This window comes from Bombus terrestris, chromosome 4 (genome assembly GCF_910591885.1).
Source record: "Bombus terrestris chromosome 4, iyBomTerr1.2, whole genome shotgun sequence".
In the NCBI taxonomy this organism is placed as follows: domain Eukaryota; kingdom Metazoa; phylum Arthropoda; class Insecta; order Hymenoptera; family Apidae; genus Bombus; species Bombus terrestris.
The window spans coordinates 6,244,899-6,271,398 of NC_063272.1; the positions used below are offsets into that span (position 1 = coordinate 6,244,899).

The 26,500-nt window shown below is 31.7% G+C and overlaps 4 protein-coding genes and 1 long non-coding RNA gene across 13 annotated transcripts in view; 2 read left to right on the top strand and 3 right to left on the bottom strand.

Annotated features, from left to right (window-relative positions):
* LOC100645319 (two pore potassium channel protein sup-9) overlaps positions 1–6,074 on the bottom strand; it is a 163,458-nt gene extending 157,384 nt beyond the window's left edge. Inside the window, exon 1 of the mRNA XM_048404866.1 lies at positions 5,455–6,074. The gene's annotated coding sequence lies outside the window, so the exon portion shown is untranslated. The remainder of the gene's footprint in view (positions 1–5,454) is intronic.
* Positions 6,075–8,157: 2,083 nt separating this feature from the next.
* LOC100646861 lies at positions 8,158–13,273 on the bottom strand. 7 transcript variants are annotated; one of them, XM_012308269.3, is made up of 6 exons: positions 12,196–12,602; positions 10,343–11,900; positions 9,434–9,510; positions 9,245–9,374; positions 8,999–9,151; positions 8,158–8,284 (listed from the first exon to the last, which is right to left on the bottom strand). In XM_012308269.3, coding segments are annotated over exons 2-6 (1,833 nt in total). In that variant the 5' UTR covers positions 11,815–11,900; positions 12,196–12,602; the 3' UTR covers positions 8,158–8,283. The 7 variants fall into 7 exon arrangements, 6 of the variants coding, with proteins under 6 accessions (XP_012163659.1, XP_048261523.1, XP_012163658.1 ...); XM_048405566.1 differs by lacking the exon at positions 8,158–8,284 and adding an exon at positions 13,171–13,273 and having other exon boundaries at positions 8,286–9,151; positions 12,196–12,232; XM_012308268.3 differs by lacking the exon at positions 8,158–8,284 and having other exon boundaries at positions 8,286–9,151; positions 12,196–12,232; positions 12,345–12,602.
* On the top strand, positions 12,395–13,558 carry LOC125384645. Its single transcript, XR_007223974.1, has 2 exons — positions 12,395–12,510; positions 12,596–13,558. It is a non-coding gene; the product is annotated as an uncharacterized LOC125384645 (long non-coding RNA).
* LOC100646979 (viral IAP-associated factor homolog) lies at positions 13,000–14,627 on the bottom strand. 2 transcript variants are annotated; one of them, XM_048405568.1, is made up of 5 exons: positions 14,606–14,627; positions 14,049–14,184; positions 13,734–13,962; positions 13,430–13,638; positions 13,000–13,334 (listed from the first exon to the last, which is right to left on the bottom strand). In XM_048405568.1, the coding sequence occupies exons 1-5, from the start codon at positions 14,609–14,611 to the stop codon at positions 13,186–13,188; spliced, it is 729 nt and encodes a 242-aa protein (XP_048261525.1). In that variant the 5' UTR covers positions 14,612–14,627; the 3' UTR covers positions 13,000–13,185. The 2 variants fall into 2 exon arrangements, with proteins under 2 accessions (XP_048261525.1, XP_012163661.1); XM_012308271.2 differs by lacking the exon at positions 14,606–14,627 and adding an exon at positions 14,407–14,599.
* A 5,743-nt stretch (positions 14,628–20,370) lies between these two features.
* The window catches only part of LOC100646738, a 124,148-nt gene continuing 118,018 nt past the window's right edge, over positions 20,371–26,500 (top strand). For both annotated transcript variants that reach the window (XM_003395153.4, XM_048405565.1), the window contains exon 1: positions 20,371–20,908. The gene's annotated coding sequence lies outside the window, so the exon portion shown is untranslated. The remainder of the gene's footprint in view (positions 20,909–26,500) is intronic.

Sequence of the window (26,500 nt, forward strand, 5' to 3'; positions counted from 1 at the left end):
CGGAGGTTATTCATAACCTTGCAATAGCCATAAATTTTTTTAACTAATAATATATCCATGTCAATATATTTCATACAAAAAATCTACTTTATATATTAAAAATGAAAGAAATGGATCCCTCAAATCTAATTTAGAGCGTCACCTATGACTGAACAATACTAAGTGACAATTAAATAAATACTACTATTGCAGCAAATATTATATTAAGAAAAATTAATTGTAATTAAAAAATATATATATTAAAAATAGTCGCTTACGTTATAAAAAAGAACAGAAACGTAAAACGTATATCTTCTCTCTTTCAACGTAAATAGAAACTGCAACTTTTTATAAGAATCATTAGAAAGAGTGCGAACGTTCGTTGAAAATTTAGAAGATCACCAAGGAAAACATGTTCGAGGTAAGCTAAACATCCGTGTTGGTTAACAACAGTGACGAAACTTTTGGAATGGAAATAATGTTCAAAGGATAGCCGCCGTTTTGAATTCAACACGGTTAAAGAAAGTTTGATAACGAAAGTAAAGTTTTACAACAATGCCCGATAATCTCTGCAAACTATTTTTCTAACGTAAGTTCTTTTCAATAAGACCAGTGACCTGCCGCGGTCGCCTCGTTGGAAAGAGGACTTAAAAATTAATTTCCCCTCCACAGCTAAACGTTACAACAAAATTACAAAGGATTACGCGTGAAAACATTGATCAAACATTTTACAACATTGTCTCTTTTTTAATCGAGCTGTCCGTCGATGTGGAAGAATAATCAAACTTTGGATTAATTTAAGTAGTAAACTTTTTTAAAATTTAAATACACAAGATAATGATATAATATCTCTAAGAAAAATTACGGACACAGAAGCAGCTCGCAAAGATTAAATTTATCTTGTAAAAGTACGTAAATGTACACATCAATAAGACGCAACCTTATTTTAAAAGGTACTAAGACTTACCCTAAGCGGATTTCTTTGTTGGTTATTGAAAGAAAGCCACTTTTCGATAGCATCTTATATATTCATAATTTTTTCTACTTCTCGAGCAAAACTTTTTCGTGTAATATTTTTATCAAAATCGATATAAACTTTTTCCTAACTTTTACTTACTTTTTCCTTCGTCTTAAGAATTTGCAATTTAGCTCTGTAGTCACGTGGCCCCTAAATATGGGCGTACTCATTTAGAAAGAAAGTTTTGATAAAGACGGAGATATCAAGAGAGGTTACCATTCAAGGGAATCCAGAGTGGCACATGATGGAGGAAAGATCTACGAGCTAATTTCAAAGCGATCTTCGAGATTTTTCATCGTCTTGCCTAACATACCGACGCTTCCTACGTAATTTATTGGAATACCTTACATTTGTCAAGTTACCTAAATTCAAGCAATTTGATACCTTTCTATTACTACACACCGTGAAGCTGTTATTTACTCCGGAGCATCCTTCTACGTTTCTACATTTGTTCTCATTAGTCAAACTACTTGACTTCGTGCAGTTTAAATTTGAATGATTCGCAACACTCTATTACAATGTAAACTTGAAATATTTGTCCAAGTTTTAGGTGAAGTTGAAATATTTTCGAATATTTCTTGACTTGAAAGAACCAACAGTTTCTTGATAACGTAATATTATTTACAATGATAATATTTGGGTTAGGTACATCTTGAAATATATCGGTTTATTAAACAAAGTCGACCTTCCTCGAAATTTTATGTTCCTTTATATTATACAAATCACTAAATTTTTCTACAGACATTCTAAAATATTATGAGATATATTAGTAGGAGAATAGTAGAGGAATATCTTTTTCCTAGAGCAAGATAAATGTAGGAAAATATACATTACAAATCAAAAGTTTGGAATTATAAGTTTCGTCGCTTGTACCATTTTCACTATGAGCGCTTTTGTTTTACTATACTGTGCTTATTTTTTATTAGCTGTCCACTTGAATTTAGGTCACTTTAACAGGAACGACTTCAGACCAACCAACGTGACTTGTATTAAGACAAAATTCGAGCTACTCGAATTCAAGTAACTCAACTAATCTGAACGAGTCTATATCCATTTTTTAAAACAGGACCTTGTGAAACTTCGATGCACGAAGTTCTTTCAGTATATACCAAGTATATACGAAGCAACGAACAGTAGATTTAAAAGGATAAAGAGGGAAACGGTTGATCGAGTTCGAAAGTGGAAAAGCGAAAACAAGGTAGCTACGAGAGGCATGGTAGATTTTTTGTTCAAATACAATTTTGTTGTGGACAAATAAAATTTCGATTTTGTTTAACCCACACGATTCAACGACAAACCCCTGAATTAAATGGGAAATAGTGAATTTAGAGTGAACGAAAAACAATTTCGATTTCGATAGCATTCTTTTAATTTTTCGCAGCGAAGAGCTGCAAATGTGACAAAACGTGATTTTTATTTCGCGAATTTTTCCCATCAATCTAACTCGACGTATTGTACCTATGTAATATACGTATGGATACGTTTGAAACTTTTATTAACCTGTTCCTGCGTGTTATTTACAGTACTTTGTAACGATTAAAGTTTGCTACTGCATACTGGACTCGAACTACTGCTGCCTGACCATACGCAGTCTGATACCACTCAGAATATTATCTCTCTCTTGAAATGAATTCTAACTCACAAAATTCAGGAAACAAATTCCACATGATTTTCAAGTGAAATGCACGAAAACAACGAACATGTTAACAAATGCAATATTTCAATGGTTCTATCGAACAAACTTAACATGTATATAGAACCAAGGTCACCATCGGTTTATTTTAAGATTCTTAAAATACATCCTTCTTTGCAATATTAAAATAGGTTCAAAGCTGTTTTTTTCGTGGTTCGATACATCCCCTCGTACAACAAAGTTTAAAAAAAGTTCATGCTAATGTTATGAACATATTAAGAACAAACTTCTCCTGCATGTGAGTTCATAACATAACGATATAAACAGTAAGTAAATTATCGTATATATTTCAAATAATATTCAAATAAATCCTCTAATAGAAAAGAATTACTTAAGACAAATTTCCTGAAAATATCGTTTCTATTATTATAAAATAACAAGTGATAAAACCAAATATCCATGTAAGAAACAATTTCGAACCATCAAGTACCCATCGTACCAATACGATGAGAGCGAAAGGTAAATTGGTACATGACAAACATACCTCTTTAGATTTCGTTTCGTGTTTGTAAATGGCTATGTCAAAGTGCAATGTAATTTTAAACAGAACTCGATTTTCCTTCGGTTGAAGGGACACGCAATTTCGTTCGGGCCCACTAAAAGCATCAACGATGAGATGCTTTAAATCCTTCACGAAGACCTGTCTAACAAGCTTCCCGATTCGGTGCCACAACCTATGCTTGACACGTGCTTATCAACGTCACAAACGGCCAGTCAGCGTATGGTGATAACGCAGTTAGGGTGCATCCCTGGACGTAGTTTAGAACATATGCGAATACGTCCGAGCATCATCGTGTTGACATCTGTAATGGAGTTACCAGGGGGGCTACGGATGAAACGCATTAAAATAAGTTGAAGAAGCATTGATAATGAAGTCAATTCTCACAAACCATTAATCCATATAAAATATATTACTTTATGTTCTAGATTTTTAAAGATCAAAGATATTTTAAAAACTATAATTTCAGCCCTCAGTTTTGGATTCATCCTCTTGATATAGTGCACTACTTGATTGTTTCAATTTCGAAGTAAACTACACAGTAGTGATTGTCATGGATTCTTTAATTAAAAATTAATTAAAAATTAAAGAATATTTTTATATAATTAATTAATTAAATATTTATATAATTAATTAATTAAAAATTAAAGAATATCATAAATACCAAACTTTATTGGAAAACTAATCATAGTGCACTGAAATTAAAACCGTAAAACTAGCAGACAAGTACTTTCCTTCCCAACAAGGCTACTGTGTTTTCACCATTTTGTAAGTAATACAGTGTGATAGCTTTAATATCGCAGACCATTTCACAATATGACTCATATGGAATCGAGTTACACTACACGTGGAGCATTGAAACTACTTTCTATCTCCACCTTGTTCAACTAAAATGGAAGTTTATCTCATGGTCAAAACAGAACAATTTTTATATTATCTATGTATACCTCAAGTTATGTCAGCAATTTCAATTTCTAAATATACCAACAGTTTTGTTATTCTAATTTTTAATAATGATACAAAGCAAAATATCTTATAGTAATTCATTTTATAACCTATAATAATATTTTATTTATTCTTAAAAATAAGCTGTTTTTTACTCAGTTTTTATTTTCATTTCAACTTTGATATATTCTAATTTGAAATATTCGATTGGCAAATGCAATTGTAATTCTTAACTTGTAATATGTTGAACTAATTAATAATTACAAGTAACAACACAACGCATAGAATAACACAATCTAACCTATCGAGTGTAATATGACGAAGTGAAATTTAAATACAAAAGTTTTTACTGCGACCAGAACGAACATAAACAATATATCTTCCGTTTTGAAACAACGTGTAAGAGGAATGCATAATCCAAAATGAAACTTCTGATATCTTTCAATATACTACTCGCATATAAATATAAGCACTTTTAACTTAGTTTTCCCTGATTATAATATCGAACAATATTTCCAATTTTCTACAAATCATTATACATTAAATACAAATACAGAATGGACTTTATTGTATATGATTATATTAAACAACAAATATAAAAAGAAAATCATTAAAGATCTAAAGATATTTCAATTTTTCAATTAACAAGTTTAATATCGCGCGAAACACAATATAACACTTCCGGTAGAGATGATAAGTACCAATCAGAATACGAATCATTTATAATACAATACGACCACGATAAATTTTATTACTCATTGTTAGTGTCAATTATCTTCTTGTCTCTAATTTCATTTCGAAATATTTCGTAACTAACTGTGGATTTTCATGCAAATTCATATTTTTGCTAATATATTTTGTTTCATCCACAAAATATTACGAGTACTATGCTTGTATCATGTGCGTTTTACAAATGCATAAACATCCGCAGTCTGTTCATAATCCAAAACGAAACTTCTCGTTGTACAAATAACGTGGACGATCTGTAAGTCACGCGGCACACACGAGAAAAAGATGATTGAACGAAAGAACGATGTTCCGTCTGGCATGCCAACGAGCTCCATAGTAGTAGGAAAGAGGATAAGCCAGGCGATAGAGGCGCACGCGGTACCGGCGACTGACCGACAGACAGATCATCGTTCAAATCAAATTCAATTATCGGCTTCGGCGGGTACACTGTCAATCGAATAAGAAACTCGATCTTTGTGGCTAATCGATAGAGGTCGCAAAACATCGTGACATTGGTAATATTAAACGATGTCTATAAATAAACGGTGAGTCGTAGAAGAAAAAAAGATAAAGGTTAGACAGGATCCTTACCTTTCCACGTCACGGCGAGGTACACGCGAAATCCGACCACGCCATTCTCTCTCTCGAGCACAGCACCGCACTGCACCATATATATACACAAGAACACACTTCAACACATCTCTACCCCTCCCGGATAGCTTTCCTTCCGAAATCTTTTTTCGCTGCTCCCGTATTCCCCTCGTTACTTGTCTATTTCCCTCACACCATCTTTGTTTCTCTATTTTACCGGTCTCTCGTTGTTTCTCTCGGTTGCCTTTCCTTGTCGAATCCCCTTTCACTACCTCACTCTACCTTCCTATCTAACCCCTATCTCACCCTCTATCTCTCTCTCTCACCGACCGGCAGGAAACCTCGTCGGCCTCCCTTTTCTCCGGCACCTTTTCTTCTTCTCGTTAAGATGGTGAACCAGTGACCGAGTCGCACGATATCCGCAGCATCGAAAAATCGTGACGTCCACGGCGTTGTTCGTCGACCGATACAAGCGACGAGTAGGACGAGGTTAGGAGGAAGAGGAAGAAGAAAAGGAAGCACCTCCCTGCGACACGCGCGCGCACGAGAGAGAGAGACAATCCAGCATCCAGCTACGCCCGTGACAGCGTCTGGGCAACTACTGAGGACGATCTGCGCGGTTCCGGCACAACCATTCGTTCGAATTTTGACCGATAGCGGCGCCACTACTGGTGTTATCCCTTTTCGTTAACGGGTTCACTATGGTGCGCACCACCTTCTACGGTTTACCGCTGTCGCTCCTCCTGATTATGGATGATTGTTCCCTTCTTTTACGAATGGTCTGTTAATAGTGTATCGTTCATTTTATTTTTTGATCTATGAAATTTAATTTTAATTGATTTGGAAACATATATTTTGGCGATTTGATTGTTCAAAAAATAAAAAATTGGTTAGTTCTAAATCAAGAGATGCGATTCTGTGTTAAACGTAGAATACTTAATTAATAAAAATCTCGCTTATTTATATTACGTTAATAAAGAATAGAGGAAGAAGTAGAATTTTATTATATTAATAAGGAAAGATAAAATAACTCTAACTTTTCCATAGAGTTGAAAGAAATCTATGAAAATGTTAAAAAGCAATTTTAATGTCCCCTACTTTTGGTATTACAGTTTCTTGTATTTGAATAATTTCTATGAATAATTCTGTTCGTCTTGTGCGCGCTAATATGCCATCTTTTTTACGTATGAACAATACGAAGTAATAAAATAAGTTATTAAAAAAATGGCACGTTATTAATTCTTCATCTCAATAGCATATCAACAAACTGTCATTTAAAAATGTGCAATGGATTAATACTTAAAAAAACAGTATTTTATGTCCTGTATAATCTTTACAATTTAACATAGGGTAAAGAATATTTCATGAACTTTATCATTAGACCTTTAACATTTCCGCTTACTCTTTTCAACGAAAATGTCAACGTATTAATCAACAAGATAAAATTAACAGTCTATTAAACAAGAGTCATTGGTATTAGAAATAATGTAAGAACTTATTCTTATTTTAAGATCTGAAATGACTAAAGGAAGCAGAAAATCTATGGGTAGGTAAAATTTTTTCAGTTGAACTGCATAAATTGCGCGGCGGTAAAACCGACGGAATTGTATTTTATCCATTGCGCCATGCCGGTACGATCGTCGGTATATTCTAAGGTATACGAGACAGAACCTTTTTACGATTTACGAGGGAAAGCTAACGTATAAATAGCGAGGAATCGTCGATATTTCGAGGAACGACGCCGTGACTAGAATCGTGAGCCACAAGGTGCTGCTTTTAGTTTTTATTCTATTTCTTTCTTCTAATCTCCAGCATGTAGTTATGAAAAGGTATTTCTTAGTATCTTGATGTAGATACTTTCATTAATCATGTGTAGCAACAGTGATACCATGCAATTTATTTATATTATTTTGTTATTGTCGTTGAGAAAATATTATTTATATGTAAATTAAGCAGATATGTATTATTCTTCATTGAAGAGAAAAAATTAAATAAAACATATACAACGTAATCTAATAATTCATATGATAATGTATTGAATTCTCAAAATTTGCAGATTTATAATTTTATTATTGAACTTAGAAATAAATATATTACGTTGTTATATCGAAATTTATATTTTTGTAAAAATTATTTCATCCTAATTTGTAATATGACCTCATAACTAATTTAATTATTAAATAATTGTGTCAATTAATTAGATATATGTTGTTACTTATATTATTTATTATGTAAGATAAATCAATGAAACATGAAACCATTGGATTTATAGTAACTCAATAAATGCCTTTCTTCGTCGAAATGATTCGTGGTTTTATTACGACGTCTATTTTTTGCTTTTCTTTAATGGCATACATGGTAACACTCTTAGGTGGAAAGTTAATAATGGGGTAATAGACTGTTACATCCATATCAATGTGTCGACTCACGTAGAAATTCTCACATATCTAAATGATTATCGCGAAAACGATTAATTGAAATGTTTCTACTTACCGAATTAAGGTAACAAAAATATTTTAAGTCGATTTATATTATTTAGACATTTATTTTTTATTTTATTTCTTATAAATACAAAACGAAAATTTATTCATTTCCCTTCAATAAAATGAGTTTGAAATGCTATATATGTAATATATATGTTAATGCCTCTATATGTTATGTGAGACAATATTAGAGATTTGACTTAGAATAATTTTTTTTTTATAAGATCTGATAATATATGTGTCATCACTTGTTTCTCTTTATCGTTTTTCGTGTATTGCACATAGATTATTTTTCACTCTGATAGAGTTTACAAAGCTACATTTATTTGGATGAAATAAAAGTATCTCTGAAAATAAAATTCAATTTATTGGTATACTTAAACGTACATTATCAAGTAAAACATTTTCACGTTAAGTATTTTATTACAAATTTTACAATCACATTTTTTACATCTCAGGTATTACAGTTTCATCAAATACAGATATGAAAATAAAACATTTCAACATTTCATAACAGCCTCAAAAATGAAAAAGGAAAAATTTTATTTTATTACGGCTGTTAAATCTGGATTATATAATACTATAATCTTAATTTACGTATCACTTCGTATCGATTACATGTAAAAAAGTAGTTAATTTAAAATGCTATTCTTTTGTCGATATAAATAAGAATACATATAAAGGTATTATAAGTACATAACAGAACAGGATATAATCTAGTAAAAATGTATAAACAAATAAAAAATATAAAAATAACCAAGATACAAAATATTATATTTCCAAGCATATAAATAATCTAAATTACTTTTTCTGCTATCTTATATTGGATTGTGGTAAGAATTATTTTATAGTTATATCTAACGCTATCCTAACAGCATTAAAATAATATTTCTAAAAAGGTAACGTCAGCAAATAAAAAATAAATATAAATATAAATATAACATTTCAATAATATCTACTTGAATTAAATTAATAACTTTGAAATATTTAAATGGTAATATAATTGCTAGATATATTTGTTTTTTTTTTTTTTTTTTTAAACATCAGTAAGTTAAACTTACCAAGCGTTTTTATGGGTTTTCACATGATTTTCAAAAGCACCAAATTTGCTATAAACTTTTTGGCACACTTTACAAGTGAATGTTGACGAACGACTACGAGTATAATGAACCTGGTGCACTGCTTTTAAATGGTGAAGTAAAGACGACTTGTGTCTGAAAACAAATTTCTATGAATAAATCTAACAAATCCTCAGACTTGAAAGCTCTTATTCGGAAACTTTATACATCTTAGTCTCCCTTTTTTACCTATATTTTCTAAAGCACATGTCGCAATTGAAAGGTTCTTTCATACGGTGGCAATGAACGAAATGCCTATTGAAATGATATTTTCGATTGAAAAGCCTACCACAACTTTCGCAAAGTATTATGTACATACCTGAAAAGAAATTCGATGACAAACACCATACTTTATTGGGAATAAAATAGTACATTTACCTCCATGCGCTGCAGCTTGATGTATTGCCATTGTACGCGCGCTTGCGAACGATAATAAACATGATGAACACTGAAACCTACAAGTATATTACATAAAATAAAAATTTAGGACAACAACAAAAATTTTAGATGCGTCTTTGCATTGTAAAAATCTCCTTTACAAAATTATCGCTATAATACGACATACGATATACGAGATGTTCTACCAAGTTTGATTAACCTGAATACTCGTTATTTTTAGAAATATGAAAAAACTTTATTTGCAAAAACTGTGTCATATGGAGGAGACCGTAACGTATAATAATTTTCTGTAATATCAGTCAATGATAATTTTGCTTTATGGGTTGAAGATTTTCGAGAACTTCCAGATTATCTTTATTTTTTTAAATAATTGTTATTCTTCTTTATTACTAATGATATAGCAGATATTCAAACAGTTTTACTGGTTTTTAATATATATATAGACACACACACGCGCGCGCGCGTGCGCGCACACACACACACATTTGTAACATATAATTTGTTGCATTTTATTACACTTCTGTCATTAAATATTTATTAGAAATTTTTTTATTCTTATGGTGTGTATCCCAAGCGAGAGATAAGGAACAAAGAATGATTGTGGTCTTGTGATATGTACACAATCAATCCGGAATGATAAGTGAACAGACGTAAAAAATATGACGATTGTAATATCGCGTTGATGCAAACAAATTCAAATGTCCGCTCTACTATTAATAATATAAAAGCATAACATGTTATTTAAAAAAATAAAGGCAACCTAGAAATCTTCGAAACTTCTTCATATCATACAGCTTATTCAATGAATGCTTTGAGAATGCAATTTGAAAAAGAATATTTTTTTAATTTTTCACACTTTATAGAAATAACATGAAAAAATTAACTTACTCGTTCTTTTCTGTAATATGTTTATATTCGTTGCTGTCTTGAATTTGTAATGTTTCTTCTTGTTCTTGTGTACATGTAAATTGTTTAGATATTCCTTCTTCAATATCGTTTTGACATGAATAATTAAAAAATTTTATTAACGTCGAGTCAATATCATCCGTAATTTGCAAAGAGCTTTCAATGTCAATAAGCGGTGAACATGTTCTACTGCTGTCCTCACTTAAAACATTATCAGTTACGTATGTACTATTAGAGGTATATAAACCTGTATTATCCAAATTAGCTTGTGAATCATCATTAAAAATTTCTGTTGATAGTCTGTCTTTTGTATAAGTATTAATTTCACTAGTTGTAATCAAATTTGGAGCATAATCCTCATGGCAAGAATAATCACAGCATGAACATTTTGATTTTCTATCACTGAAGAGATCTTCGATCCAATAATCTGGAGACATTACAGGTTTTCTTATTGAAATATCTATTTCATCCTGTTCATTGTCTGTTAAAGACCAATCTGCCATTGTCTCATATGTATCTATTTCATTATAATTCATATCAAGTTCTTTTACCTGATAATCACTATGTTTTGAACTAAAAGAATTATATGTGTCATCAGAATTCTCTGTATACCCTATAAAACAGTCTAACTTATTGCTGTCATAAGATTCGTAATAAAATGTATTAAATATTTCATTGCTTGAGAAATCAATTGAATCTTGAAAATTATTTGATTCAATTTCTTCCAAAGATGAAGGGGCCTCACCTTTGGAGGTACAATCTGTTAATACATTCTGAGACATTGAAGATACAAGTCTTTCTTGTTCACTTTTAAGAATAGATATTCCTTGTCTTTTATCCTGCTTATTAGCGTAATGCTTCAACTTATTTTTTTGTGCAGAACTGTCTATCTCTGTTGACATACAAACGTTTTTATCCAATACTTCCTTCTCCTTGTCAACAAAGGAGCAAATGTTCCAGGCGTTCACATAACTAAATTTTTGTTTCCTTCTCCTTGATACTTTTTTATATTTAGCTTCTTTAACAAATGTATTTTCAGACTGAATATGCTTTGATGCTGCATCAGGTACAAGTAAAACTTGTTGCTCTGTTTTTGCTATATCTTCAAAAAAGCAATTTGGTTTTGTTGCATCTACTTCAGATATTCTATGTGATCTTGAACTGCTCTTTAAAATATTAGGAACTGTGCGGTGTGTTTTATTCAATATTACTATGTCTTGTTTTGTACTAGTATTGTGTGATATTTTATTATGTAATATGTTATCAGATTCAAAATTATTTAATTCCTCAAAATGATTTTTTTCTTCATTCTTATTAATTTCTTTAGATGGTTCATTATCCTGCATTATATCTAATAAAACTGTGTTTTGGTACATATTTTCTGAACTTTCACTATGCATATTCCAAATGGTATTATAGTTAAATGTAATAAAATTACTTAGGTCTTCGTACATTCTTAATAATATTGTCTAGATATTCCAATGAATTTTTTCATCTCTTTCATTTACATATTATGACTATATTGTACTATTCATTATAGCTAAAAAATGTCATACAAAGTAGCGATTAAAAAGATATACCAGAAATTCTATAACAAAATAGTTTTTATGTTTCACAATAGAAAATAAATACCAAAAAAAGATATAAATTCATTACATTTTTTAAAATGAGCATTATAGAAAAGGAACAAATTATAAGATACAATTTTTTTTTAATTAAATAAGCAAGAAAGCATAAAAAAATAATTGTCGTAATATTAAAACGATAGCAAATATTTCTGTCAGCAGATAAATTGCTTTTTGTTTTAATAAGCCGAATATCATAAAAAAACTTACCTAGCTTTTCTGACCATAGTTCAAACGATGTTTAACACTGTAATCACAAATACAAACACCATCACCTTTCCAACACTTATATACCGATTATTACAATAAAAAATATATATGTAACTAATGTGACAGATATGAAACGTTTCAAACCGTACCGTTTGGCGACAGAAACTAAACTACGCTCCATGAAATCCTATAAAGAAACTTTAGTTGTGCTTAGATAAGAAGAACGAAACCTGAGAAGTCCTTGAACGATAGAATGTAAACATCCCTAAGAAATTAAAACTTAAAACTTCCAAGGATTAGAAATCTGTACGTGTGGTTAGTATCTTTTTCAGTAAGCTTCCATTAATTTTTAAGTCTTCGTATCTTTTGATTTATTATTTTTTTTATATCTTTGATATAGATTTATCGAAATTCCTCAAGAAATTAAAAATACAAAGGCATCGAAATCCGAAACAACAATGATCATGAAATGAAATGCAGATTGTATCGACAATGACACACACCATACGTTCTTGTAAGTTAAATTAAATACGTTAAATAAAAGTTAAATTAAATAAGTTAAATAAAATAAATAAAAAAAATATATATATTATTTAAAAGAGAAATTTGGATAGTGTAGAATTATGTTCCTTTGTTGAGAATCTTCTTCAAATCTTCAAAATGCAAACAAGGTTAAATTTGCAATTTTTCGTTTGGAGGTAGATTGTGTGTTATATTCTACAATATTATAATAATGATTATTTTATAAAAGTGTAATGTGATAAAGGTGTAGAAAAATGGTAGAAATTATAATTTTTAAGTTGATAATGTGATAATAAAATATTTTATTGTGACAATAAGATTATTTATAATAATAAAATTTCAAAAGTAACTAAAGATGAGTTGTGCGTGATAAAATATGTATGATATTGAAATAAATAAAATATTTCATGCTTAATAATAGTATTCAAGCAGTGGATCAGCTTCTGTGAATACCTAATATAAATAGGGTTACCAATCGTTACTATCAGCAACATCGTCATATTTGTCATCACTTTCATGCCTTAATACAGAAAATAAGACATCCCTGACTTTTGGCTTGGGATCTTTGGTAATTTTCGTTGGTACAGCTTCTGCCTGTCCTAACATCCATTCCAGTTCTATAATAATACATACAATAAGTTTATATGAATGCCAATAGAATCGAGACAAATTACCAGAACAGATTTTTCATTAAATTTCCAATTATACATACCTGCTTCAGTTAATTTCATGCCTCTTAATTCCATTGGGCCAATAATTTGTTTTATCATATTCCCATTGTGGTAGATAAAAATTGTTGGAAGATTGCTATCAGGCCAGTTGGGAATGCAAGTGGTAGAAATACTTTTCAAAAATTTTGTTGCAGGAAATTTTTTTGCTAAGTTAGTTAAATACTGATTTATTAATGAGCAGAGGGGAATGCTAAAACAAAAATTGTAAAGAGATAAGATTCTCTTAATATCTCTATTAAGAATTTTGATATGTAATATCTAAGAATAGAAGTGTATTATATATACCCAGCTTTATATAAATGAAGTATAACCCAAACATCATCTCCTGCTTTATTTATTTCTTGAACATAATCTTTTGCTGATATTTCATTAACTTCACCATATTTAGATTTGCTAGCTAACTCTTTCATTTCTGCTATTCTTTTTCTTCGATATTCCAATAGAACTTTTTCATCTTCTTCATCCTCTAGTTCATCCAATTCATCTAGCGTCTTATTTTCTAAATCATTGGCAGCTATAAGAAATAAGAAATATCTAGATTAATAAATTTTAGTTTCGAATTGTATCAACATGAGGCAAATAAAATAAACATTCAATTACTACGCCCAGTTTTTTCATTTATAGTATTTTCCACAATGTCAACGATTTGATCTTCCGTAACTTCTTTCTCTTTCTCTGGTATAATCCCTTTTCTTCTGAGAATGTCATTCCATTCTGTGTCTTCATTTGGATCTTGCTGTATTAATAAATTTAGGTTAACTAGTTTATATATTAAGGAGTAACTTGAAAAATAATATGAAAATCTTTTATATTTTATCTTATACTTTATTGTATTTCGACCAAGTTTATTTAATTATTTATTTTAATTTTTGTTCTGCAATATATGGCATCCCTTATTAGGAACCAGAAATGTTCAAAATCACATAACCTCTATTTAAAAAAGTTTTTCTGTGCTTACCATGATGTAAGATTCTTTTTAAAATATTATTTCGTGTGCAAAAGAATTAACTTGCGTTATGCAAATGGTCAAGTTGATAGAGTTAATATCGTTAAGTGATGGATTTCGCTTCTAATGTTAGAATACTTGTGATCAACAGCTGATCACGTTTCGCTACAATAAGATACGCTACGCAACTGTACTCTTGTTCTGGACTTACGTGCATTTATGGTATCATCAATGACGCATTCACATTCGAATCTCATTCTATTTAAAAACTATGCAATTAGTCAGTGGCGCTACTGGTGGCATGTTAAAGTTCCAAAACATATTTTAAATTTAATGTAACTTAATTTATTAATTTCGTTTATCTAAATTTTCAGTTTTTTATTAGCGCAATCCATAAATTAATTTTTAGACAAATCTAAGAACCTATATATTTTATTCTGCTATGAATGAAATACAATAATGTAAAATAGTGAAATAATAGGGAAAGAAAATTACCATAGTAAAAAACGTATACAAATAGCAAATGGTGGTATACTCGATATATCATTTTAATGCAATTAACACTTATATGGAATACAATACTTATTACGTATTTACGCCTATATTCGATGACTGTACATTCAGTCGACTGTAATCAGAGAAACCGGTTGATCGTGCAGCTGTGCTGGTCCACGGCCATGTTTTGTGTCCCGCACCAAATACCTAAAACCAGTTTGGGACATCACCTCGATAATATTTATAGGCATATGGAATAATAATTTCTGTAACGGTACAGCGTTAGTATCAAGCTGTATGCTTACACTTAGATTTATGCAGATTAGATCATTTCTCGTTTACATCTTTTTTCTTTTCCTCCTCTTTTTTGTATTATTTGTTCACGTTTTTTTACACCAAAATTTCGAGGAGTTACTAATAAAACCAGTCTTATTTAAATTTCAAATGAACGAAAACGAAGAACAGGCAATCCCGCGTAAACATATCATCTTGATTGCTTTTTGTTTTGTTTCAAGGAGAGGTATATAATAAGTTGCGTAAGGTTTACAATCAATAAAATTTGCATATAATATTCTGATTAAACGAGCGCGCGCGCTGTTTGCGAATTCTCGACTTCATCGAGCCTCTGTTTAATATTCAAAGTCGCGTCGAATTTCACGAGCATGGGGAAGAAAAAGAGAAAAAGGAAGAAAGTTGCAATCTTGCTTGCCACCGGAGAAAGAACGTGGATTAATTTTCCTTTGAGTATATATATACGCGCGGCGTATAAAGCTTAACGCATATGTAACACCGCGAAACGTTCAATCCGTTTTCACGGTGCTTTCACGTCGCGTGCATACCTTTGTATGGAACCGTCTTTGTTGCTGGATCGCATAAAAGAAATGCGTTTCCTCAACGGTGGCGAGTAAATTACAGAAAATATGTATTTGTATGTATACCCACGATTACTGATGGTTGAAAGTGAACACGTGTTTCTTTATCTCGTTATAACAACAACATAAAGAAAATTAGTAAATTTGGTGGGCAAATTCCATCTATAATTCGAGCGATTGAAATCATTTTAATTAAAAATATTTTCTGATCGAAAGCGCTAAGTCGTGTAACGATCTTGGTATATAGATAACTATCTTGTGATTGAAAATATATCAATTTATCTTTTAACTTATCTATTTTAAAATTTGTTAAGTATATATTTCTATGAAATTGTCTTATCGAATTATAATCTTCTTTTCTACAATCTTTTAGGTATATTATACCGAATGATCAAATTTAGTACTCCTTTAAATTATAATTAAATTTAGTATTCTTTTAATTAAATTTAAATGTGAATTTCATCAGCTAGCTATTCTTAGAACGATACAAAAAATTCTCCTCCAATTGAGATTCGAATTTCATATTTTTATACGAGATGAAAGGATTTGAAGACGAGTTGAAATATTCGTGCAAAAATTAAATTCTCCGAAAGATGTATCTAGGAAATTGACACAATGAGAACAACAGCAGGGAAATACTGACCAAAGCTTCCCTTGCGTGAATGTATATTGCACGCACCGTCTGTCGTTATTGTTTTCCATTGTTATGCTCTTTTTTTTGAAAGCATTGTTTGGCAAAGCACTCGTGTTTCCGGTTGCGTGCTAGATTAGAACTTAACCCTGTATTTAGGCGTGTGCAGCTCGATTCAATGGAATGTCATTCATTCGCGCGTATGTATCACGTTGGCGCTAGAGCAGATCACAAATAAAATGTCAGCAACGATGTGATTTAATGGGATGTGACTATCATTTCATCGGTATTTCCATATTTCCACTATTTAAACACAAAAATGTCAGTCATGTGATTTCTAATATTTGTTAATTGTTCCCACTCTAAACATTTCTTACGTTTTCACAATGAAACTTTTTGAAACAAAACTTTTTGTTTCAAAAAGTTTCATTTCGAAAAGAGAAAAATTACAAATATTCTCCTTCTCTCTTCCATTTTTCATCGATATAAGAAATAATTTTCGTGTTGCCAATATGGTCATAAATCATTATTATCAGTCTGTATCGATAATATTTTATTCATTTTTTATCAATTTTTTTATACAAAACGGTTTTCCCCAAAATAATTCGTAACTTTTTATCTGTATTCGTCCATTGAAATTGGTTCTATTATTGTATTATTCACTTTTCGAACATCGTACCAGTAAATACGTAAATGTAATGCATCCATTGTCTGATCATGGGTCATCCGTCTATGTACCACAATCTCGTGGTCAACTCCTTCGTTATGTCGATACCTTTTTTGTGGTTAGGTATCGATGCTGCCCAGACCTTCTTTCCTTGAATCACGAAGCGAAGATGGAGCTTGCCAATTCTCGAGGCGTGTTGAAAATGGCAATTGCTCGCTACAAGTTAAATTCATGAGCACACGTAATGAGCAGCTTATACTTTCGTTGGCGTTTGGCATCAGGAATATCTATGTGTAACATGAAATTATATTTCTCTTATCATCATACTATTTATATATAAGAACGCCAAGGGGATTATTACGATATGTGAAAATCTTGAAAACAAGTGGAAGGAAAATTTTAAAACGGTTAACGCAACTGCGATTCGTGATACGAATAAAATACAAGATCGCAGTCGGATTCTGACGTAAACAAGAAATTTAATGACAGTTCAATTAGCTAAGAACAGATCACTGATCTAATTTGCATATCTAATGCAATGTATCAGAAATCGTAACTAATTATGTAGATTCGTTCCTTTCATCAATTCACGCCACTGTACAATGTAAATTTTCATCAGCCGATATGAACGTGATTTGGCTTGTAACAAATACACACGAAACTTACTTCTCGGGGACGTTTAACGATAACAGCTGATATATTTACAGCCTCCTGGTTAGGTTCGTTCGAACACGGGTAGTAAGCGCGAAATGTGAACGTACGTAGAACGATAGCATGAGCGCAGGATGTGCTTGTATTTACAAATCATGGTGTGCGGCACGCACGCACTGCCGTTCGTAAACTCGCGTATCCTGGATCGTTGGTCTTTTTGCAATTTGTTTAATGATCCTCGCATAACTCTGGCAGAAAACGACCGCTGACGAATGCAAAATTTCCTCACTATTAGGAGAGAAAAATTATTCGTATCCTTGGAAGACGTGGCAACTAACATTTTCGTAATTTCTCACTATCTAATGATATTCTTTATGCAATTCGGTAATTGTTAAATTGTTATATTTAGCGCTCTGCGCTAGACATATTGGTAGATATATTGTTACAGTTATGAGAATTGTCTGGAAGTATGCGTAAAATTTAAATACGTAGGTAGCTAGAAGTCGGTGATATAAATTGACTGGAAAGATTGCAAGTAAAATTTTGTGTTAACTTAACGCCAATTCTTGCTACCAATTTGTAATTACTTAAGTTCGCGATGTCTTTATTAAAAATATGAACATTCAAAACCGTAAAAGAAGATTAAATTTTTAATTCATACAACATTTAGTCAAATATTTCACCAATGCAGAAAATCAATGTGGAAATCCAAAATCTTACTATAGTATCGAAGACGCGTGTACCTAAGCGTTTCCTTGTTTGCTCGTCCGGCCAAGAGAATTTGCATAATCACGCGTATAGCACCACAATGCTGCGGAAGGGAAAGGGAGGCATGCAATGACCTTGTGGAGGCTTATGTGTGCGATAGGATCCTCAGTAGAGGCGTTAAACGAAGGTAACGATAGGGAATTGGAAAACGAACGTCTGATAAAATGTTATTCGCTCATACATACATATGTACGTTTATTTTACCTAGAATGTAGCCCACCGGAAATTTGCAGTTAGTTGCATTCCTTGCAGGGTCGACTAACCTAGGGATAACTCTATTCGCGAGATCGTTAATTGCTCCCCTTTCCAAATGAAAATGTAATTTTCACTCTGCCGCCGATTGGCTTCGATTCGAAGACTAATTGGATTTTAATTATGAATGTTTTAGTCGATGTAGGAGGGCGATTAAGATAAATGTGATATTAACGATTTGTCTATTCCTATTACATCAAAAAATTATTAGACATTTATTTGAGTATTTTCCATTTTTTTCTGTGATTTTCCAATTATGGATTTTTGATGTCACGCGAACGTTTACACATATTACATTTTTCATTGCGGGGGAAGAATAGGATTAAAAAATTTATGAAGTTTGTAATTATATCTCGTGTTCTCTGATGTCAGAGAAACTGACTTTCATTTTTTGGAACAAAAATATAACTTGATTGAAAGGCGGACAGGAATTTAATTATAGAATCCAGTTTTCCCCCCTGTTTGGAAAGCAGCACGTCAAAGTAGAACATCTGTATCTGGTTGAATAACACCTTGTCAATCAGATGGTAAAATGTTACAATGTAAAAATTAAATTCTAAAATCTGACAGAAAGGTCATTTCTTCTAAAAATCTTCTGTTTCCTCAACTGCGTGTAGAGCGTCATCATAATTACAGTACCACTCGTATTTGTCCGAACAATACCTCACTTATATTATGAAAGTTCGGTAAGAATTCCTTAGTGCAGATACAATTTCTTATAAATTCTTTGCTATATGACTCATTCTTAGGAAATGAATGATGTTTTTATTGTATTATTGATTGCAATTATTCGTATCTTAAATTTAAATTATTCAAGTCAAGTAAGACTGCGATACGATTCTTTATTAGAACAATGAACTATTTGTATTATGTCACTGGTTGCAATCGCACGTACCTTACGTTTGAATTCATCCAACGTTCATCGACTTCTGAATTGGAAAAATACCAAATTTAAGTTGAATCGTTATACATATACGAGTTTCTCAAAATCCAAATTAATTAATTCCACCTTCTAATTTAATCACCCAAATACATGATTAACGAGATTGATTTTCAAAAACCGGTTACTCTTGCGATTTCATTTATCATAAAGAGATGATATAAACAATATCAAATTCTAAAATAAATTTAACGAACAATATTTCTACATTTATAAGTCGTAAAATATGAAATTTCCGATTTTTAACGATCCCATACTTCACCGAGATCTTAAAAAAAAGAACAAATGTTTCGTGCGTAAAATTAAAAAAATTAAATCAATTTAAAAATAGCATTATAACGTATAAAATGATCTACAAAAATAAAGATATATATATTGAAGAAAGTAAATGGTTTAGAAAATTAAAACTCACACGTAATATATTCATAAAAGATTTCTATAAATATTCGAATGTTTTTACGAGCCACTGTACAAAACGCTAAGAATCCTTGAACAATTCTACCGAACGAATTTCCATTTTTTTGAGGTTTGAATGCAAAATAGTCGCACGGTTTGTTATCAGTAGGTTTCGAGCACGGCACAACGCGTTTTGCCACACGATAACAGGCGCGCGTATACCTGAGCGCCGCGAACAGCCAATGAAAGAGTTGGTTCAGCGTCGACCATCTTGCGCGGCTCTGCTTTCGAGTTCGGAGTCGCGTGGCGGCGACGTTCGGCTTGCAGTGTACGCCGACTGCCGAGCCGTGACTGACTCTGTGCCTCGTGGCCCTCGTGACTTTCCATTGTGACCGCAGGTCCGTGTCTTTTCTCTTATCGCTGAAAAATTGACGCGACCATTCCACGGGGACCAACCAGTCGATCGTTTTTTATGTGACTCGACTTTGCGACTGTCAATAGTCGATCGTCAATTCCGTAACAACGCGTGTGTTTACCTTCTGCTTCTCTTCGTCCCTTTTTTTTCAAGAACAGACCGCGTGACTGTCATTCGTTGTCGGATGACAAGACGAACGTGTTTTTTTACATACACACGACTTCCTTATTAGAAGAATTTAGCTAAACCGTCTTTTTCAAGGTTGAGTTTACTAAATTGTGGATAATAGTCGTGTGTCGCGTGTTAATATCTAATTCGCGTTGTGATTGTATACAGACTACGTTTGACGTTAATAAACATTGAGGTGTGTGTTGGAAGAGGAGATTTGAAAGAATTTTGCTGGATTCAAGCTGCATTGTGTGTAAAGGTATTTTGTATTATCTAATTTTACTCATTTGACTCATTTTAGATAATTGATATAGATAGACCATATATTTAGTAATTAATTAATTACACGTTACTAAAACTGTCTTTTTATTTACTTGTAGCAGTAAATATGTATTTTTGCAGCGTATTAAACATTTCGATGGTGTCACCTATTACAATATTAAACTTTTGATTGTTTACGAAGTTCTATAGATTTTTCGTGTATTTTTAAGAGATATCTTCGAATTATACAAATTGGCCCATCTCCAACTATCTTAGTGATATTAAAATCAATCAGCCAGATTGAGCTGGCTTCTTTTTTATGTCTTTCCTACGTATAATTTATGAAACCTTTTATGATTAAAATATTCTATGTATTTTTATGTGACGTATATAATAAAATAAATAAACACGTAGAATATGTAATCTAAAACATGTAAAAATATTAAAATTTCAAATCAGTGGACAATAACAATGATATTACACATTATGCAAATTTATTTCATTAAAATGTGGAAGAATGATAATCAATATCTTAACTTTTTTTTAAATAATACGATGTTTCGAATAATGATATATTTAATATATTATATATATGTTATATATATTTAATATATTATATATATTATAATATATCATATAATACATGATAGAATATTAAATCACTGTACCATATAACCTGATATAACCTGTTAAAAAGTTCCACAAGAACTTATCATCAAATTACGCACAATTTCTTGTCATTGATTAAGATCTGAATAACATTCGAGGGATTACATCACAAACAGTTTGTAAATTGCGCGAGTATTCCTCGTTGACAAACGGCCTTCGTTACGGTACGTGGCACTGACATCTTTGCAGTAAAGAAAGCGTGTCGTACAAGCGACGCGTAATTGCGTCTAGTATTTGGTGCAGCGGGACGATCTTATTCGATTTAACCTTGCACTTTCGCCAAGGTACCTTCGTGTCGTTCGTTTATTGCGCCTCTTGTTCAGCGGTAATTGACATCTCACTTTTTACGACTTTCGAAGTGATAGTAGTCTTGACATTACGCTATCAGCATCATTTGTTTGTCGGACAGGTCACTGAACTTTGCGCTACGTCTAGTATTATCAATTTTTTTATTCGCTTTGCTTTTGCTGTTATGTAAAATTGAGCCGTTGGTTTATGGATAAGATGATTATCATTTGATATTTGAATCATTGATGATTTCATTGATTACGAAAGATTGTGAGAAAAGACGCCATAAAGGAGATTTGAAGAAACTTGGGTAAAATTAAACTTTAATACACGCATACACAGTTCCCTCTTTTTTGAAACAATGGACAACATATTGTAATTGTATTGGAAGCAACGATATGATAGTGTAGACCATAATATATATACATTCAGATTTGTAAAAGAATAGAAATACGTAATTCAGTAGAATTATATTTTTAATAGGATGGCAGGAAAAATTATACAAGCGATAGTCTCTGTGAAAGTTATTTCGAAAGAGTTAAGAGAAGAATCTATAAAATCTGCTTTCAAATATTGAAACGTATTATCATTAAGGCTTAAAAATTGATGATAATGCCATTTAATTGATCACGAATTTTATAGGTATTGTTTTCTGTTATATACGCATTGTTTATTATTTAATCTTTTGAGAATAGTTGTATGTAATTACGCCATACGACTGTTTCATCGTTCTAAATTGAGATATCGTAAATTTATAACTGAATTATTCCAAAGTATGTACATATCACTTTGTCGATTCATGTGTCGATACACGTGCGTGCAATTAATCTTTGACGAAGTTCGTCAAATACAAATACATACTGGTAACGAATTTATATATCTAGTGGAGAGAATACTATTGGTCCACGTGCTGCAATTAACAGGCCGATTAACTTCGTTTGTCATTGTTCAATTTGTTCATTACCCGCATACAGTCTTTATCGATTTAATGACAATTCGATGCTCGAGCGTCCTTCTAGAGAATAATTATTAAATTACCATTGAGCAGTGTATGAAAAGCTTTATATTTGTTAGAAACTCAACCCCAGCTTCATTTTTTCTTTGGAATTCTATTGATACGATAATAAGGAAGTAACTTAATACAACATAAATAATGTTAAACCTAATGTAAATAATAATGAAATAATCCCAAGTATATTTGCAAATTTTTTTATCGTAAACAAAGAACGTGGAAGTAAATTTATTTAAGATATTGTATCTCGGACGTACGATTAAGCCACGCTTAACAAATACTCGTGTCAATTATGTGAAGTAGAAGCAAAATGCTTCCGAAAAAGAAGGAGATTAACGTTAATCATCTCTTTGGGCGCGAGTGTTTTTAAATTTTTCCACTCCATTGTTAAAAGACGAATTTCGTCAGCTACGAGATCCGAAAGACCCACACGTTATTGTCTCTTTGCGAGAACAATGAACCATTTGCCATGTTCGACACTGCATTTTTTCTGTTGCACGTGCATACAAAACGCGAAAGGGAAAAACGTTCTCTATCTGCATACGATGCATCTGTTTATACATTCCCTGACGCACACGTTTATATGTGTATGAATCATATCGATAATAATGCAGGTAACTTATCTTAAAGTAAACGAAAATCGGCAATATGCAAACTTTTAAATTACAAAAAGCGTAGTTCAAGCGTGATTTTTCTATCAAATAAGAAAAATGTAAATGTCATATCGTAGATTACATTCCATTGACAGTAACGTTAAATAATATTTATTGGGTACAAAGGAATAGAAATTCGAAAGGAAATACGCATTCGAAATTCTCGGTAGTTATAGGGCGCACTCTTGAAAATAATAAAAGCGATATTTCTCTGAGATACAGATTTGCAACCGTTTAACATATCAAGAAAGTTTTCCAATTTATGAAACAGAAATTAATCGAAATATTGTTTGTTTAATACGAAATGAAAAAATACATCGTGGGAAAAATTTTGGCGAAAAATATATTTCAATATTTGCGCTCGTTTCAAGCTTTACACTCGTATTTCATGTATCCACTCATTCTTTATCTGTTAGTAAAAAGTCAAATATGATCCGAAATCAAGATTAAACTTTGAAATTTACGACAAGAAATTCTTTAAATACTTTAATATAATGATATAAATACTTCGATATAAAAATTCTCGGTTTTATATACACTATAGAAGATAAAATAATTTCGCTAATCGTTATTCTATCTCAATATTCGATAAAATAATCAGAGATTACGAGAACATAGTAAGTAGCATTCTTTATTTCTTATGAGACTGTTTTGAACTTCAGTACGTCACTTGGATTTTTATTTGGTTTTAGGGCTACAATCAAAATTATGAAAATTACAAGTAGCATTAATATAATTAATATTAACGAACGTAGTTTCAAAAAGTGATAGATAATACACAATATTCATTAAAAAAAATACGATAAAATTGACACGTTTCAAAGTTACATATATCAATGCAACGTTACTTATGAAACGTTCCATGATATAACACAATAAATTGATCTGTCCTGTTGAATGCTCCTTAAGATACAAGACACGAAAAAACTTTCTCAATGCCCTATACCTTTAACCTATTTACAGCCACCATTTTTCATCGCAGTTCTTTTTCGTTCTCTTCGTCCTCCCACGTAGCAGTTCGGAATATCCCGTTGCTTCGTTCCGTGTTGTTTCTCTCGAAATTTGTCCGTGGTGTATTAATCATTTTAATACTCGTTTCTCGCGTATCATTTTCACCACCATTACCCTTTATTTGCCCCTTGCTCTGATTTCAATTCCGACTCTGCGACGACCATGTTTTCTCGTTTTACTACCAACAGTCCTAGCTTCTTCCTTTTACTCACGATGTTCACGTTTTTTTCTTTTTGCGTGACCCTCGTGCAAACTCTACTATCAATATTTATGCGCCCTTCGCATTGTTGCCCTTCTAATAACAGCGACCATGGTTTTGTCTTGCTCATTACCTCGTCACATTTTTTCTTATTCGTCTGTCTTTGACCTCTGCCTCCTCTTTATCTTCGCCGTTTCGACTGTACAACCTTTGTTCGCTATTTTCACGACTTTGTTTCTTGCCCTTTTGCTCTATACCCACGCGACCCATATTTTACACCTTGTTCATTTTTTTGGCAACCCCCAATTTGTATGCCGTGGTCGTTCTCTATATTTACGACCATATCGCGGGAGTTGGTGGCAAAATTAACATTTGCGTTTTACAAGACCGAAGTTATGACTCAGTATCAATAAATTATTTTGCGTTATAGTAATAATAAATGGGCTTTTAGTAGTAAAAATAGTAAAAGTTACAATTGGCTGATTATCCTACTTGATGTAAAATTGTACAATAATAAAAAGATCTATAACCTGCAATCTATAATCTCTTAATTTACTAATTTACTAAACTTGTTATTGCGCAAGAGGGTCTGGCGTAATAAGGTTATAGTTTTCTGTAATCTGCTTGGGACATATTAGTTGGCAGATTTTTTATCGAGTTCATCGTTTGTTATTTAATTGCTCATCTTAATGCTAAGGTTATACCTGAAGATATAAAAACGGAAGTGATATTTCAACATCAGTTCAAATTAATTATAAATATACCGAAGTAGGAAAGGTACGTTACGTTTCTCCAAGTGTATGAATAACTTAAATGTTGGTTATTTCTCCTTATTAGAGATAGAGCGTACATTTTATTGCGGACATTCCTTCTTGACTAGCGTTTGATTATTAAATAGTATGGCGAACAGCTGGTTTGCAATTTCCTTGAGAACGTTTTGATTCAGATTACGATAAGTTTGTATTCTCTTCTGGGAGAAGTCGAATGCTCTGTGCGATAATACGCGTACTAAGATGTAGATTAAACGACTTGTACGTATAATTCCTTTCTTTGTAGGCCTACCAGAGTATATGTATTTAGCAGGTATATGTATGTTATCGTGATTATCTTAAATTCAATATTATGTGAGTATTTCAATATCGTAGGTTATTTTGATTTAAAATTATATTTCTCATTTATTTGAAGTTGGATCACAGGTAAAATGACCATTGGTGTACCAATACAGACGCGCAGTCAAATTATTGCAACATTGGCGCCGTGAAATGTGAAAAAGATTACGTGGCTTGTTTGAAGCTTGCACATGGTTAGAAATAGTCATACTTAAGTGCTTTGAACGCAGATTTATTTCTGCACTTTTGCATACAATATAATTATCGCGAGATTTATCTTCCATAAAAAAGCCAGTATAGCTGGTATTATAAACCTCCAGTCTGCCAAACCTGTTCTTTTATCCATTGTTATTATTGATCTTCTCAATAACGAAGATATTAATTCCTGTCAACTATCTATTGGTAACGAATACACTCTTTGTAGGTCGAATTTCTTATTATTAACCCTCTATAACTGGATTTTTTACTCGACAAAAATAAATCACTGCTAATTATTATTTTCGATTTTGATAAGAGGAATTGGAATTAATAATTGTTACAAACGGATTGTACAGGCAATAATATAAATAAAAGATATATTACTCTGATAAAATATCACGATAACAAATACATAAAATAATTCCTTGAAAAATACACTGTTCAATTCTAG